Source organism: Aethalodelphis obliquidens, unplaced genomic scaffold (genome assembly GCF_003676395.1).
Source record: "Aethalodelphis obliquidens isolate GAN/ISIS:26980383/991018 unplaced genomic scaffold, ASM367639v1 scaffold131, whole genome shotgun sequence".
Lineage (NCBI taxonomy): Eukaryota > Metazoa > Chordata > Mammalia > Artiodactyla > Delphinidae > Aethalodelphis > Aethalodelphis obliquidens.
In genome coordinates, this window is record NW_020838075.1 from 959,023 (window position 1) to 974,546 (window position 15,524).

The 15,524-nt window shown below is 48.5% G+C and overlaps 1 protein-coding gene across 5 annotated transcripts; it reads left to right on the forward strand.

Annotated features, from left to right (window-relative positions):
* The first annotated feature begins 1,229 nt into the window (after positions 1-1,229).
* MDC1 (mediator of DNA damage checkpoint 1) lies at positions 1,230-14,246 on the forward strand. 5 transcript variants are annotated; one of them, XM_027099241.1, is made up of 15 exons: positions 1,230-1,487; positions 4,154-4,295; positions 4,871-5,251; positions 5,337-5,406; positions 5,700-7,174; positions 7,687-7,752; positions 7,918-8,007; positions 8,384-9,181; positions 9,291-9,334; positions 9,831-11,426; positions 11,508-11,627; positions 11,760-11,942; positions 12,169-12,294; positions 12,393-12,503; positions 13,470-14,246. In XM_027099241.1, the coding sequence occupies exons 1-15, from the start codon at positions 1,467-1,469 to the stop codon at positions 13,635-13,637; spliced, it is 5,391 nt and encodes a 1,796-aa protein (XP_026955042.1). In that variant the 5' UTR covers positions 1,230-1,466; the 3' UTR covers positions 13,638-14,246. The 5 variants fall into 5 exon arrangements, with proteins under 5 accessions (XP_026955042.1, XP_026955045.1, XP_026955046.1 ...); XM_027099245.1 differs by having other exon boundaries at positions 1,231-1,487; positions 8,384-8,605; XM_027099242.1 differs by lacking the exon at positions 1,230-1,487 and adding an exon at positions 1,768-1,885.
* The last annotated feature ends 1,278 nt before the right edge of the window (positions 14,247-15,524 follow it).

Genomic DNA, 15,524 nt, shown 5'->3' on the forward strand with positions numbered 1-15,524 from the left:
AAAGCTCCCCGCTGCGGTAGCTCTTGGGAAGACAGGACTGCTTAGCTCAGCGAAAACTGGGGAGAAATGCGGCATCCTGATCTGCTATCTAACAGCTGGTCCTTTGGTGACCCAAGGCATGAACTTCAGTAAACTGCTGCTCCCCCAGATACCTCAGGAAGAAGGAGGGGATTGCCCTCCTGCTATTTCCTTGGGAGTTTTCTAATGATAATGTTTAGAAACAAAATTGCAGCAAGGGCTTTTCAAGATAGAGAAGTAATTGTGTGAAGGGTATGTTCAAGAATAAGTTGAATGGTTTAGAGAAGTTGATATGCCAGAAGTGTCTGTCCATGTGGGGGGTCTGGGCCTTAGAGCAGCGTTTAACACACTGTATTGTCCAGCGGAGAACTATGGGGTGAGGTACCTGATAGAATTTCAGTGTCTTCCAGCCTGCCTCTCTAGACACTGATGAAGTCAGTGTTTTTTCAGTTCACTGATTTCACTGACTAGGTGGCTGACCATTGCAACCTTCCAGGAGCCTCAGGATTGAAATAAAAGGGGTAGGGAGGTGATGGGGGAAAAACTGGATGAGCTGAAGTCTGAGTGGCATGTTTCATCTCAGGGATTAATTCAACTTGAGAGATACTAAGTGTCCACCAATCCAGGAGCTAGGGATACGAAAATGATTAAGAAGTAGCTCACTGTTCTCCAGGATCTTGCATTTTCATGAGAAGTGTATAAACAATAATTGAGTGTGGTAAGCACTGTGATAAAGGACATGTTATATCAAGGTCATCATTGTTAATTCACATTGGATTCAACACACATTTCTCAGTCGTTTTATAAATAAAAGAACAAGTTGTGTAAGACCCGTCTACCCACTTAAAATAGAATGTTCATGTTTTACGGCATGATCACAATGAAAATAATTACGTATTTTGTGGTAGTGAAGAGAGTTCAGGATTTACAATTAGGGAACTGGTTTCAATTTGTCTCTACCTTACATTAGTTGTAGGCAAGTTATGGGCAGAGCTCCGATTCTTTCTATAAAACCTATTTCTGCCTATTGTAGTCAGAATGAAGTGAGATAAGAATGCAAAAGGTCTTCCTAAATTATTCATGTCTTAGTATGACATTTAATGAAATAAATGATATTTATCATCCTCGAACCCTTCAAAGAACTCGGTCAGCCTTCAAGATGGTTAACGGAACAGTTCTGTTTGCCTAGGGATCTTTACTCTTGGAGAATGACCTCAAAATGTCCATCAGGAATGTATTGTCAGAGAGGAAATGACATGACTTCAAGACGAGCTAACTCATAAGAAAATGACTTCCATTGCAATGAGTCCTCGAGCGCCACGCCTACGGGATATTTTCCAAACTGCAGCCTTCAGCCACGACTGCAACCCGCAATCCATTTTCATTTCTCATGAGTCAGCGGACTCCATGTCTGGGAGGACCGGGGAAGGACGCTCTGGCCGCACTAGATGCTTGGCGCGACGACTATGGTAAGCCCCTCTATGCGTCGCTGGCGTCCAGACTCTGTGGTCGCAATTTGGAAATCTGCGCGGGAAGTGGGCGGTGCGGTGAAGCGGCAGTGGGTTGTCCTCTGGAGCTGCCCAATCGAGGTGCGCTATTCTATGCGCCTTCGGCGGCCTCTGATTACAGCCTCAGCCAACTGATCTCAGCCTCCCCGGAGAAGCCGCCCCTTTGAGCTGTAAGGGGGCGGGGACGGGGCGGGGCTCTGGCTGTGCCTCCGAATTGGCGGCTTGCTCTGTCGGCGTGCAGCCGGGCTGTGAAAGACAGCGGCAGGAGCCAATCAGCGAATCGGCCCCCGCCCCGCTCAGGCACTCGCGCCACCCCGGTCGCGGCCGTTACTGGTGGCGCGCGCGGGGACTCAAAGTAGGTGAGTTCTGGGGGGCCTCGCCCAAGGCTCCCCGGGTGACATCTTGGTTTTCCCCGGTGGGCGGGAGGGGCGTGCCTTGGGTACGACTGGGCGGAGGATACTTGGAAATTTGCTGCTCGGATTATAATACTCATCCTTACCTGACGCTCCTCCCTGACCTTAGGTATGAAGACACAGGGAGCCGTTGGGCTAGGAGGGAACCCATGGGATGGAGGGAGATCAAAGGTGGTGGCCCATGGATTGGAGACGAGGGTCATGGGTACCAGCTGAGTTCGCCAGTCTTAAGAACGGAGTTAACACTATCTCCATGGAGGTGTCCTACTTTCCCAACCTGTCAACAGTTTCCGTTTAGAGTAGCATCTTTCATACTGTTTTGAGTTTTCATCTTATTTGTTCTTTAATCAGGAGGGCAGAGTTAATTTTACTTTTGGTTCAGGAATGTATCCCGAATACTTACAGCGGTACCAGGTGCGCAATAACTGTTGAATGAATATGATGGACCCTTGGGGAAAAGACACAGTTCTGCCTTGTCCAGTTCTCGGGGGGTGTGAGGCAGAAATGGAATGTAATAGTTACACTATGGTGAGAGCTATCAGGATAAGTACAAGTCCACCAACCACCGTGAAACACTTAGGAACATGGGGAACACCAGAAAGCAGAGAAGACTCCAGGCAAGGCTTTGCTGAGGTAGTGACATTTGAACTGAATTGTAAAGGATGGGTAGGATTTGGACCAGAAAACTGAGCAAAGGGCTAAGGAGCTGGCTAAGGCCTGCAGATGAAAGGGAGCAATGTGTTCAGAGACTGGGGAGAAGGTCCATGTGGCTGAATCATAGGCTTGGGTGAGGTGCGGGTGGGACATACATTTGAGGATATGAGGTTCTGATTGTGGAGGGTCTTGCTAAGGAGTTTAGATTTTATTTTATCCTATGGGCATGGAAATCCATCAAAGAATATTAAACAGAGGAGAGACATTATCTGGGTGGTCCTGGACAAATTCCTTAATCCATCTGTATTGCAGTTTCTTTATCTGAGAAATAGAAAGTAATAATAAGGAATTCCCTGGCGCTCCAGTGGTTAGGACTCCGTGCTTCCACTGCAGGGGCCAGGGGTTTGATCCCTGGTCGAGGAACTAAGATCCCACATGCCATGCTGCATGTCCAAAAGGAAAACAACCAAAAAAAAAAAGTAATAATAATAGTTTACAGGGTTCTTGTGATAATTAAATAAGTCAGTGAATATAAAGTATTTAGAGCAGTGCTTGACACCTACCAAGCCTCTCTTTTGGCTGTTATGATTTTTTGCAGTTTAGTCTGATCACACTGAGATGATCTGATAAAGTGTAAAAAGCATGGGCTTTGCAGCCAGAAGCACATTTATTCCTACCCTTTTCATTTACCTGCTATGTTATCCTGATTGAATATTTTTAGCCTTAGTGTCCTAAATGCCTGCCTCATGGCTACTATGCCTGATACATAGTTGGTGTTTGGCAAAAGTTATCCCAATAGTGGATAGTGAAATCAATTTAGTGGATTGCAAATCGGCATTTAAAGAATTGAGAAGAGAAAAAAACAGAATGACAACTATCAGAGTGTTGTATAAAGGCTTAACATTGTTTCTCAAAACATTTGTCTATAAATAAGCATGTGGGGGTTTTTTTGTTTTTTGTTTTTTTTAAGATTTATTTATTTATTATTATTTATTTAATTTTGGCTGTGTCGGGTCTTAGTTGCAGCATGCGGGATCTTCATTGAGGCATGCGGGATCTTTCATTGCGGTGCCGGAGCTTCTCTCTAGTTGTACTGTGCGGGTTTTCTCTTCTCTAGTTGTGGCGCGCAGGCTCCAGGGCACGTGGGCTCTGTAGTTTGTGGCACGCGGGCTCTCTAGTTGAGGCGCCCGAGCTTAGTAGTTGTGGCACACAGGTTTAGTTGCCCCGCGACATGTGGGATCTTAGTTCCCTGATCAGGGATCGAACCTGAGTCCCCTGCGTTGGGAGGCAGATTCTTTACCACTGGACCACCAGGGAAGTCCCAAGCATGTGTTTTTGTATATATTTCTGTACTGGGGACTCTATAATATTTATTTCTTATTCCGTATCATGGTCAAAGATATTTCTTAAATGCTTCAGAAGAATAACAACAGAATGACTGGCAGAAGGGGAAGCATCAGCCTCCATAGCTATCCAGGTTTACAGCAGTTAGCAGTCTCCTCTCTGAGGCTGTGTGTGTGACCCACTGAAAGAGGTGATAATAATGTGTTTTTTCCTCAGATCATGGAAGACACCCAGGTTATTAACTGGGAAGTTGAACAAGAGGAGGAGGTTGAAGAGAGACCCAGTGAATCTTTGGGGTGTAGCTTGGAGCCCCTTGGGCGACTGCGTATCTTCAGTAGTTCCTATGGACCAGAAAAAGGTCAGGGGTTATTGGGTGCTGAAGTACTGGTATTTCTTTTTCTTTTTTTTTTTTTAGGCCTCTTATTTCTGTGGCGAGGTAATTGGAGGCTTGCAAGCTTAGATATGCATCTGGGAGATCTGAAAAAAGGTTTTACTGGGAATGGAGAAGAGGGGGCTGATTGATCTGATTGCTCCAGGCAAGTGCCCTGGACTCAATGGGGTGCCTTTACTTTGGTAGGAGAAGATGAAGGGATTCAGATAAAAATCCAGTGAGGTCTGGAAATGGGTGGTGGTGATGTTTTGCACAACAATGTGAATGTACTTAACGTCACTGAACTGTACACTGAAAAGTTGGCTGAATGGTAAATTTTATGTATATTTTACAATAGAAAATAATCCAGTGTGGATGGATGGGGTATTGATTATGAATAATGCATTGCATATATTCTTTATTAGCTAGATAATCCTGGGGCCTTTTATTTTTCTAATGCATGGGGGGACCTTGAGTGAGTAGTGAGGTACTTAACAGGAACATTTTCCTAATAGAAGGTCAGGACTCTGGCCTTGGAACCCATATACCTCTCTAATTCTTAGATTTCCCACTATACCTTGGGAAGAATGTGGTAGGCCGAATGCCTGATTGCTCTGTGGCCCTGCCCTATTCATCTATCTCCAAACAACATGCAGTGATTGAAATCTTGGCCTGGGACAAGGCGCCTGTCCTCCGGGATTGTGGAAGCCTCAATGGTACTCAAATCCTGAGGCCTCCTAAGGTCCTGGGCCCTGGGGTGAGTCATCGTTTGAGGGACCGGGAGTTGATTCTCTTTGCTGACTTGCCCTGCCAGTACCATCGCTTGGATGTCCCCCTGCCCTTTGTCTCCCGGGGCCCTCTAACTATAGAGGAGACACCCAGGGTACAGGGAGGAACTCAACCCCACAGGCTTCTGTTGGCTGAGGACTCAGAGGAAGAAGTAGGTAAGTTTGTGTATTGGGAGGGCGGGTGAGGAGATGGGGATCGTGAGTGTAAAACTGTCAACTTACTCCTTTCTACAACTGACAGATTCTCTTTCTGAGAAGCGTGTGGTGAAAGGACCAAGGACCTCCTTTTTGGCGACAGTAGTTCCAGAGAGGTGAGTGCCAAAGGGCCAGACAGCTGAGTCCTCTAAAGGAGGAGGAATCGGGGCTGGAGGATCCATTCTACGAGAACTTATTACCATGAAAGTCCGGGCTGGGGAACTACACATACTCATTCAATCAACTGAATTTTTATTGAGCACCTCTGATGTGCCAAGTAAAAAACTAACTGCTGGAGATAGAAAAGAAAATACTACCTCATGTCTGCCCTCAAGGAGCTCCTGGCTGAGTGGGGCATCCCTTCTGGGGAAATAGATTCTATAGACTCTCTCTTCTCTTCCCTTCACAGCGATGAAGAGGGACCTTCCTCTGCCCTGGATGTCCCTGGGCCACCTTTTGCCTTCAACTTGAACAGTGACACAGATGAGGAAGAAAGTCAGCAACCAGGAGCAGGGGAGGGCTCCTCAGCTGCCAGAAGAGTCACCGCTGCAGAGACAGAACAGCCTAAACCTGTCACAACTGGAATCCAGCTTGGAAAGGATCAGTGTTCAGTGAAGGAGAAGAACAAGGACACGAAAGTTGAGAGGAGTGCGAGGAGTAGGGTGGTTCCAGTTGGAGTGACTCTGGAGAGGAGCCAGCCTGCTGGGGAGGACAGTGACACAGATGTGGACGATGAGAGCGGGCCTCTGAGAAGGCTCACTGGGGTCCATCTGGAAAGGGCCCAGCCTTGTGGCTTCATAGACAGTGATACTGATGTGGAAGAAGAGGGGATCCCTGCGACCCCAGCTGTAGTTCCTGTGAGGAAGAGGCACATCTTCCATGAAGTTGGTACAGAGAGTCCTCGGGCACCTGGCGTGGCACATCAGCAGGAGAGCCCGGCTGGTAGTGATACAGATATAGAGGAGGGGGAGGCCCCCCTGACTGTCCCTCTGGACAAAAGCCGAGCCTCCGTCGTGATCGATAGCAATACAGATGACAAGGAAGAAGTCTCAGCAGCGCTCACGCTGGCACATCTAAGAGAGAGCCGGGCCGTTGCGTGGAACAGAGATCCAGATGCAGAAGACGATAGGGCCCAACCGGTGGCCCTTCTGGAGCAAAGCCAAGCCTCTGCTGGGAGAGACAGTGACACAGACGTGAAGGAAAAGGGGCTCCCAGTGGAGAAGACAGGAACTGTTCCCAGGGGTCACACGGGCAAGGCATATTCAGAAAAGAGTCATCCTCCTCTCAGGGACAGTGATACAGAGGTGGCGGAAGAGAAGAGCTCACCAGGGTTCCACCTGGAGAGAAGCCAAGCCTCTGCCACAGTGCATATCAACACACAAGTGGTGGAGGAAGTCCCACCACGGCCAGCTGTTATACTTCTGGAGAAGCATCAAGTACCTGTAGCATGGACACATCAAACAGATGTGGAAGCTGAAGGAGGCCCAGCAAAGCTGCCTGTGGTGTATCCACAAGAAGCCCAGCCTCCTCTCGCTGGGGACTGTGACCCAGATGCGGAGGAGAACACATCCTTAGCAGCCTCAGCAGTGGCAGATGTAAGAAAGAGCCAGCTTCAGGCAGAAGAAGATACTGGGACAGAGTGGGCTGTAGCCGTTCTTGAACAGGGCAGGGCTTTTATGGCTGGGGCCCAGGGTGGGTCACCCGCGGCCCAAGTGGAGCAGGACCTTCTCCCTGTCTCAAGGAATAACATAGCAGATCTGGTGGTGGACACAGGCACTCCAGGGGAACCCACCCAGCCACAGAGACAGGGGGCCCAGACCCCCACAGAAGGGGAGAGAGAACCACATGTGGATAGGACCATGGACTCTGGAGACAACCACGATGGTTAGTGCTGGCCTTTCTTCCTCCCTTAACCCCTGCAATAAAGAATGCTTCTAGGGTATCTTAGTTCATTTGAGCTGCTATAACAAAATACCATAGACTGGGTAGCTTATAAACAACAGAAGTTTATTTTTCACACTTCTAAAGCCTGGGAAGTCCACGATACCAGCAGATTCAGTGTCTGGTGAGGCCCCGCTTCCTTCTTCATAGGCAGCCATCTTCTCACTATGTCCTCACGTGGCAGAAGGGCCCAAGGAAGCTCTCTGGAGTCTCTTTTATAAGGGGACTGATCCCATTCACACGGGCTCCACCCTCATGACCTAATCACCTCCCAGAAGCCCCACCTCCTAATACCCTCACATTGGAAATTAGGTTTCAATGTAAGAATTTTGGGGGAGACACAGAGATTCAGTCTATTGCATGGTGTTGGGGCTGAGGAGGGAATAGTAGAGTAAAAGGAAGGAGTTAAGGGTCAGCTGTGATTTTTTAATTATCCTATATTCCTCCCCCACCAGATTCTGAAGATCTGGACCTGCAAGCTACCCAGTGCTTTGTGGAGAGAGAGAATCAGAGCCTGGAAGGTGAGGACATCTGTATCATGTGGATACTGGTACAAACAGGAGCTTGGAGATCAGACTGGTAGTCCTTGAAGTGTGTGAAAGCTGGGACGGTCAGGGTGGGAAACTAAGAATGGGACCCTGGAGTTCTGTGGAGCAGTGCTCAGGCCATGCTTTCTTGTGCAACAGTCCCCAGCATGGAGGATGAACCCACCCAGGCCTTCCTGTTTACTCTGCCCCAAGAGCCTGGCCCTTCCCGTTGCAGCTTCCAGGCCACAGGTATAAGAAACTCTCCCCTCTGTGTCCCGAACTTGGCATCCTTATTTCCCCCTCTACACGTTTCTTTTATATTCCTTGACGTTTTGCTGATGTTCCTCCATCTCCTCAGAAAAAAAATGCCATATTAAGTCAGACCCATAGAACAACTAGTCTAGCATAAGTTTTTAAGAGGCTACTGAGAGAACTTTTATATGAAGGTTTGGGCTTACTTTTTGAGACAAATGTTAAATGTTATGACTATCTTCCTTACTCCCAGCTTTCCTTTAATAACCCATTTAAATTTATTATGCATGAATTTGTCTTCATCTTTTCTCAAGCTATTACCTTTTCAACCTACACTCCTCCCTCTTCTCTCTCTCTCTCTCTCTGCTTTCAGGTTCCTTGGATGAGCCATGGGAGGTCTTGGCTACACAGCCATTCTGTCCGAGAGAGTCTGAAGCCTCTGAGACCCAGCCCATTGCCACCCACATTGAAGCCCATGCATCTTGCCCCTCTCCACCTACGGCAGCACCACAAGAGCAACATCCAGAGAGTCCAGTTCATGCAGAGCCACTGGGGATTCAAGGCAGAGGGATGCAGACTGTGGAGGAAGACATGGGTACACCAAGAGAGACAGCAGAGAGGGTGACCCCTGAGAGAGGGCCATTGGAGAGGGAAACTGAGAAACTGCCCTCGGAAGGAGAGAGGGAAGATGTGACGGGAGAGGAAGAATCAACGAGGGGGATACAGGACAGAGAACAAAAACAGGTGTTAGCTAGAGATACTCAGAAACAAGAGTCTGACAAAAAAGTAAAAAGTGCAAGTACTGAAAGGGATATGGAGAGTTTGAAGGTAGAAATTGAGACACCCGAGGAAATACAAGAGAAAGAGAGAGAAAAGCAGACTCTTACAAGAGAAATATTTGACAGAGAAGCAGAGAAACCAGTAGCAGAGAGAGAGTGTGAGACAGGTGGGTTACAAGGGAAGGTACCCAAAGTGATGCTGGACAGAGGCCCACAGACAGGGGAGACAGAGGCGGGGGGCCAGGACCAGAAAGGCCAGGCTTCAGGTTCGACACCAGAGCCTGGAGCGGGGGCGGGAGACCTTCAGGGACTTGCTTCAGACCCCATAGCTTCTGGGAGCCAGTCAGGTGGAGGAAGGGGTGCCCCAGTGAGCCCCAGGAGGCAGCAGAGAGGTAAGTGAAGGTAGAGGGGAGCCTAAGGTGGTACACAGCCCTCATGATAATCAACCGCTAAGTGACTGACTGCTTAGACCTCAGCTACTTGCCTTTCCCTTCTGTCTAGGCTACTTGAATTGCAAGATGCCACCTGCTGAGAAGGCTTCCAGGGTGAGAGCTGCTTTCTGTACCCACCTCCCCACTCCACAGGTCATCTCTGCAATCTCCTCCACTGCCCCTTCCCCTGACCTTGCTTTCATTTACTCCTTTCCCCATACGTTTAACTTTTCTTCCATTTTCACTGCTCCTTAGTTGGCTTCTTGGTTGGCTCCTTAGTTGGCTTCTATCCGTTTACTTTGACACTGTTGTTTTCCATATCTGTTCCCCAAGTTCTGTCTCCCTCCCTGACTCAGAAAGCTCCTTTTTTCAAGCCCCTTTCCTCTTTCTCCTAACCGTCCTCTTTATTAGCGTCATCCATACATGGAGAATGCTATACTGGCATTCTGGGGAGAGGTCTCTGGGAAGGAGGGAATTCCCAGTCTAATGGAACAGACAGAAAGAGAGATGCCACGAGTACACTCTATAAACAAGGATCAAGAACAGTATCCAAGTCCTGTCTCTCTTCTCTCTGTCTCCTCCTCCCTCACTGGCTTCCATTTCTCCCCAGGGTGATCAGGAATCCCCAGATGCTTGTCGGCCTCCTGCACTGCAGGAGGCTTCAGCGCCTCTCCAAAACCCCCTCATCTCTCAGAGCCAGAAACATCCTGCCCCTCAGTCCCTCCTTTCGCCCTCTCCACCTCCTTTAGAACCGCCTATTCCCAGGACCAGACAAAATGAGAGTCAGGAAGCTCTGGAGACTCCCTTCTCCTCAGAGCTGGACTCTCTTCACCCAAAACCCAAAGTCAAGCCCCAAGGGTCCTCTCCAGTTTCTTCTGTACCCCTTGAGCCCCACCCTACCGCCTCCACAGACCAGCTTGTCACCCCCAAGCCCACATCTCGGGCCACTCGGGGCCTGACACTTAGGTCCTCTGTCAAAACCCCTGAACAAAATGTCTCCACAGCCCCTGAGCTCCAGCCTTCTGCCCACACAGACCAGGCTGTCACCCCCAAACCCACATCTCGGGCCACTCGGGGCAGGACACAGAGGGCTTCTGTCAAGACTCCCGAACCAGTTATCGCCACAGCCCCTGMGCCCCAGCCTTCCACTCCCACAGACCAGCCTRTCACCCCCRAACCCACATCTCGGGCCACTCGGGGCMGGACACAGAGGGCTTCTGTCAAGACTCCCGAACCAGTTATCTCCACAGCCCCTGAGCCCCAGCCTTCCACTCCCACAGACCAGCCTGTCACCCCCAAACCCACATCTCAGGCCACTCGGGGCAGGACACTTAGGTCCTCTGTCAAAACCCCTGAACGAAATGTCCCCACAGCCCCTGAGCTCCAGCCTTCTGCCCACACAGACCAGCCTGTCACCCCCAAACCCACATCTCAGGCCCCTCAGGGCAGGACACTTAGGTCATCTGGTAAGGCCCCTGAACCAGTTGTCCCCATAACTCCTGAGCCCCAGCCTTCCACCTCTAAAGACCAGTCTCTCACCCCTGAACCCACATCTCAGGCCACTCGGGGCAGGACACAAAGGTCCTCTGTCAAGACATCCCAGCCAACTGAACCCACAGCTCCTGACCTTGAACCTTCGTCCCCCACAGAGCAGCCTGTCACCCCCAAAGTCATAGCTCAGGGTGGTCAGAGCAGGACACTAAGGTCTTCTACAGTAAGTGCTGTGCCAGTTCCTACCACCCCTGAATCCCACTCTCCAGTGCCCACAGGAGAGCCTGTTCCCCCTGAGCCCATCCCTGAAGCCAATTGCAGCAGGAGGCCAAGGGCCACTAGGAAACATGGGTCTCTCACAGCTCACGTTCGTGAACCCTACTCTGCACCCTCCGAACCTAACTCCCAGTCTTCAAGGAACCAGAGACGAGGGGCAGTGAGAGCAGCCGAGTCCCTTAGCACCATTCCTGAGCCTGCCTTTGCCCAGCTTCCCGAGGCACCCACTCGTGCTCCCCAGATCCCAAAGCGGGAGGCAACAGATAGATCTGGCTTCACCCCAGAGCCCCAGCCTGAGGCCTCTCAAAATCGCAAGAGGCCTTTAGCTACTGCGGACTCACCTCCACTTCAAAAACGGCTCCAAAGAGAAGTTCCCCAGAAGACAGCATTCCTCAAGGAAGAAGAAGAAAATCCTGCAGCGAAGCTGAGGAAGGAAGAGGTGAGGAGGGGGCTGGAGTCACCTAGTTTGGAAAGAGCTTGGGGGCTTGGAAACTCCCACCAAGTTCTCTCTCAACCCCAGGATGTAGTGATTCCAGGACCAGGCAAGAGAAAGAGAGAGCAGACAGAGGAGGAGCCCCGGGAAATACCAAGCCGCAGCCTGCGACGGACCAAACCTCTCCAAGAGTCCACGGCCCCCAAAGTAGGAGAGAAGGGCCCTGGGGCTTTGTGGGAGATGGAGATGGGGTAGGACGGGAGGAGACCCAGGGGATTTGGGAGACGGGTGCCGATGGCGCTGGCTGCCGTGACCAGCTCTGGCTAACCCCCTTCACAGGTGCTCTTCACAGGCGTGGTGGATGCTCATGGAGAGCGGGCAGTGCTGGCCCTGGGGGGCAGTCTGGCCAGCTCAGTGGCTGAGGCTTCCCACCTGGTGACAGATCGGATCCGCCGGACAGTCAAGTTCCTGTGTGCCCTGGGGCGGGGCATCCCCATCCTCTCCCTGGACTGGCTGCGCCAGGTGAGAGGCCAGGAGATGATGACAGACCCGTAGAGATAGTGGCGGGAGAAGGCTGCTCACATGGGTCTGTAGAAAGCGGTGGGAGGAACGTGGGTACAGGAAGACGAGGTTAGTGAAGCAGAAGACTTAATTCTGAAAACATTTCGTGAGCTCCCTGTAAACACTAGAAAGAAGAGCTGGGTGAAGGACTGGGCTGAGCTTTGATACCGACTGTTACCGTCCTTAGTCCCACAAGGCAGGTTGCTTCTTGCCCCCGGCTGAATATGTGGTGGCTGATCCTGAGCAGGAGAAGAACTTTGGCTTCAGCCTTCGGGAGGCCCTGAGCCGGGCTCGGGAGCGAAGGCTGCTGGAGGTGAGAGGCCATCTTCTGCCCCACACTTCAGCTGTTGCCCAGCGGTCCACGGCCTCTCAGTGCATCATCTACTGTCTCCACCGTTCTCTTCCTCCTAGGGCTACGAGATTCACGTGACCCCAGGAGTCCAGCCACCACCACCTCAGATGGGAGAGATCATCAGCTGCTGTGGAGGCACCGTCCTACCCAGCATGCCCCGGTCCTATAAGGTAGGGGTGGTGTGTTCAGGATCTGGTGAGGTGGTAGTTAGAGAGGTGGCTGGAATGGGAACAGGTTAGAGGGAAAATGGAGGTACAGATGGGAACACGGAGTAGTGAGAGGCTGGGGGAAGACCTCTGGTATAGAGAGGGATAGAGAAGGAAGAGGTCTGCTGATACCAAATGGACTTATTTTTATTTTTGTATATACAATTTTTTGAAATATACACAAAGGGAGAGGGAATATGTAGCGAACCTCCATATACCAATCACTCAGATTCAACAGGTTAATTTAGATTTTGCTGCATTTGCTCTATTCCTTTTTTTTTCCCTTTTTCTTTCATTTTCTTTGCTGAAATTTTTAAGGGAAACTGCAAAGGTCATTATTATTTTTTCTTACATATTTAAAATATACATCTCTAAGAAATATGTACATTTCTTACATAATCACATGCCGTTATTGGTCAATAACAAAATTAACAATTGTTTCCTTGTCACTTCGTCTTACTCCATTAATCAAAGTTCTCGAGTCATCTGAAAATGTCTTTTTACAGTTCAAATCAGGACTCAAACAAGGTCCATGTATCCCCACAATTGCGCTGTATCTCTTAATTTTCTTTTACTCTAGAGCATACCCCCCAACCCACCTAGCCTTTTTCCTGCCATTGACTTCCTGCAGAAACTAGGTCACTTGTCCTTTAGAATGTTCCACAGTCTGGATTTTTCTGTTTGCTCCCTTGTTGTGTCATTTATCTTGTTTTTCTATCTTTTATATTTCCTGAAAATCGTAGTTAACTTTAAAAGGTTGAACAAATTCAGGTTCAACTTTTGTGGCAAGAGTTCTTCATAGACAGTGTGTGTCATACGGCTTCCCGTCAGGAGGTACTGTTTTTGTGCTGCTAAGACTGATTAGTGGGTCCCGAACCTATTTCTAGGATTCTTTTTCACCCCTGGCTTTCTGTTTTCTCTTTCTTCCAGCCTCAGAGAGTTGTGATCACATGTTCCCAGGACTTCCCTCGATGTGCCATTCCATTTCGGGTTGGGCTGCCCATCCTCTCACCTGAGTTCCTGCTCACAGGAGTACTAAAGCAGGAAGCCAAGCCAGAGGCCTTTGTCCTCTCCAGTTTGGAAGTGTCATCCACCTGAAAACCCCACCCCAGTATGCTTTTCCTCCCAGACCAATATATAAAGTGTTAGAAATATTTGGAAGAAAGAACTTAGGGCTTTAGAAAGGATTGGGGTGTACTGATCTGATTTGTCTTGGAACATGGGTGGGGCTGAAAAGCTTGCTGGTAAACAAACACAGGGAGATTGGGAGCCACAGTTTTCTTAAATGGCCTCTTAAAGTCGGCCAATCCCGTGCTCAGATATCTTAAGTCGCCGCTCACATTTAGCCGGACTGATGTGCTTATTGCTCTATGGCGCGCACAGTGTCCTGCTTCCTATTTGGAAACCATTTGTTTCTCCTCTTCTTTTCTTACTGGGATTCTTACTCACCCTGCAAAAGATAGTGGAAACAATTTTAGTGTCCAGAACTTGAAAGAATGCTTGGAGTGAGTAAATTTGAGGGTGGAGTTATGGAATGCTACTAAAATATTTTCCCCTCTCCTTGCCCCATCTCGTTAGAAGCATCCTTTAGCTTTGACGTTGAGCAAATCTCTGCCCTTTTTTTTTTTCCTGGCCTGCTTTTCCAGTATTTATAAAGTTAGCTTAGGCTTAACCTCTGTGATAAATAAATATTCACTATGTGCCTTATGGTGTAGTACAGTTTTATTTTGTAAATTTTAGAAGTTGGTTGATTACAAGGATGTAGAGAAATTGGAACCCATCTACATTGCTCATGGGAATGTAAAATGATTCATCCACTGTGATAAGCAGTTTGACAGCTTCTCAAAAAGGTAATTATAGAATTACCATATGACGCAGCAATTCTACTCATAGGTATATAGCCAAAAGAATTAAAACAGATGTTCAGACAAATACTTGTATACAAATGTTCATATCAACACTTTCACAAGAGCCGAAAGATGAAAACACCACAAATGTTCATCAGCAGATGAATGGATAAACAAGTTGTGGCATATCCATACAATGGAATATTATTCAGCCATAAAAGGGGATGAGGTACTAATTGTGCTACGGTGTTTTGAGGATGAATCTCAAAAGCATTATGCTAAGTAAAAGAAGCCAGACATAAAAGGTCACATTGTATGACTCCACCTGTAGGAAATACACAGAATAGGTAAGTCCATAGAGACAGTAGATGGTGGTTGCCAGGGCTGGCAGGGAGAGGAAATGGGGAATGACCGCCTAATGGGTGCAGGGTTTTATTTTGGGGTGAAGAGAAAATGCTTTGGAACTAGACAGAGGTGGTGGTTGCACACATTATGAATGTACTAAATGACACTGGACTGTTCTCTTTAAAGTGGTTAATTTCATGTTATGTGAATTTCACTTCAATTTAAAAAAATACTGATTAGTTTTGGGCACTTTTCTGCAGGTAAGTTATACTTAAGTTTGGAAAACTTTGGTGTAGTAGAAACAGCATGAGCTTTGCCAAACACTGTGCTGACTTTTAGACATACCTAATCTCACAATATATATTAAGCATAGCCATAGTGGGTGTGGCACACAGTAGGACCCAGATAAATATTAGTCCCCTTGCACTGCTCAAAGCCTTGTACTTTGTGAAGCTGCCTGTGTCCTTGAGGTCCACTGGATTCCTTACAGTACCTGCTGTCTCTATAGCCCCACTTAGCACTCATGTGCACACCCACTTCATGACTGGTACAATTTAAGTGCCCTGATTTAAGTTTCTAGAGAAGAGAGATCTTTTCTTACACTTCCAATGAACCCTACAGCTCATAGCACATTGTGTAATAAATGTCTCTGTCAGTCAGGATCCTAAGAGGAAACTATGGCACAGTCAAATTAGGATAATTTGGAGAGAGTTTAATGAAGTGAAAATTATAAGTAGGCCGAGTGTAGAGAAATCACTAAGAATATTGCCAGTACCCACAGCTCTGTTGTGGC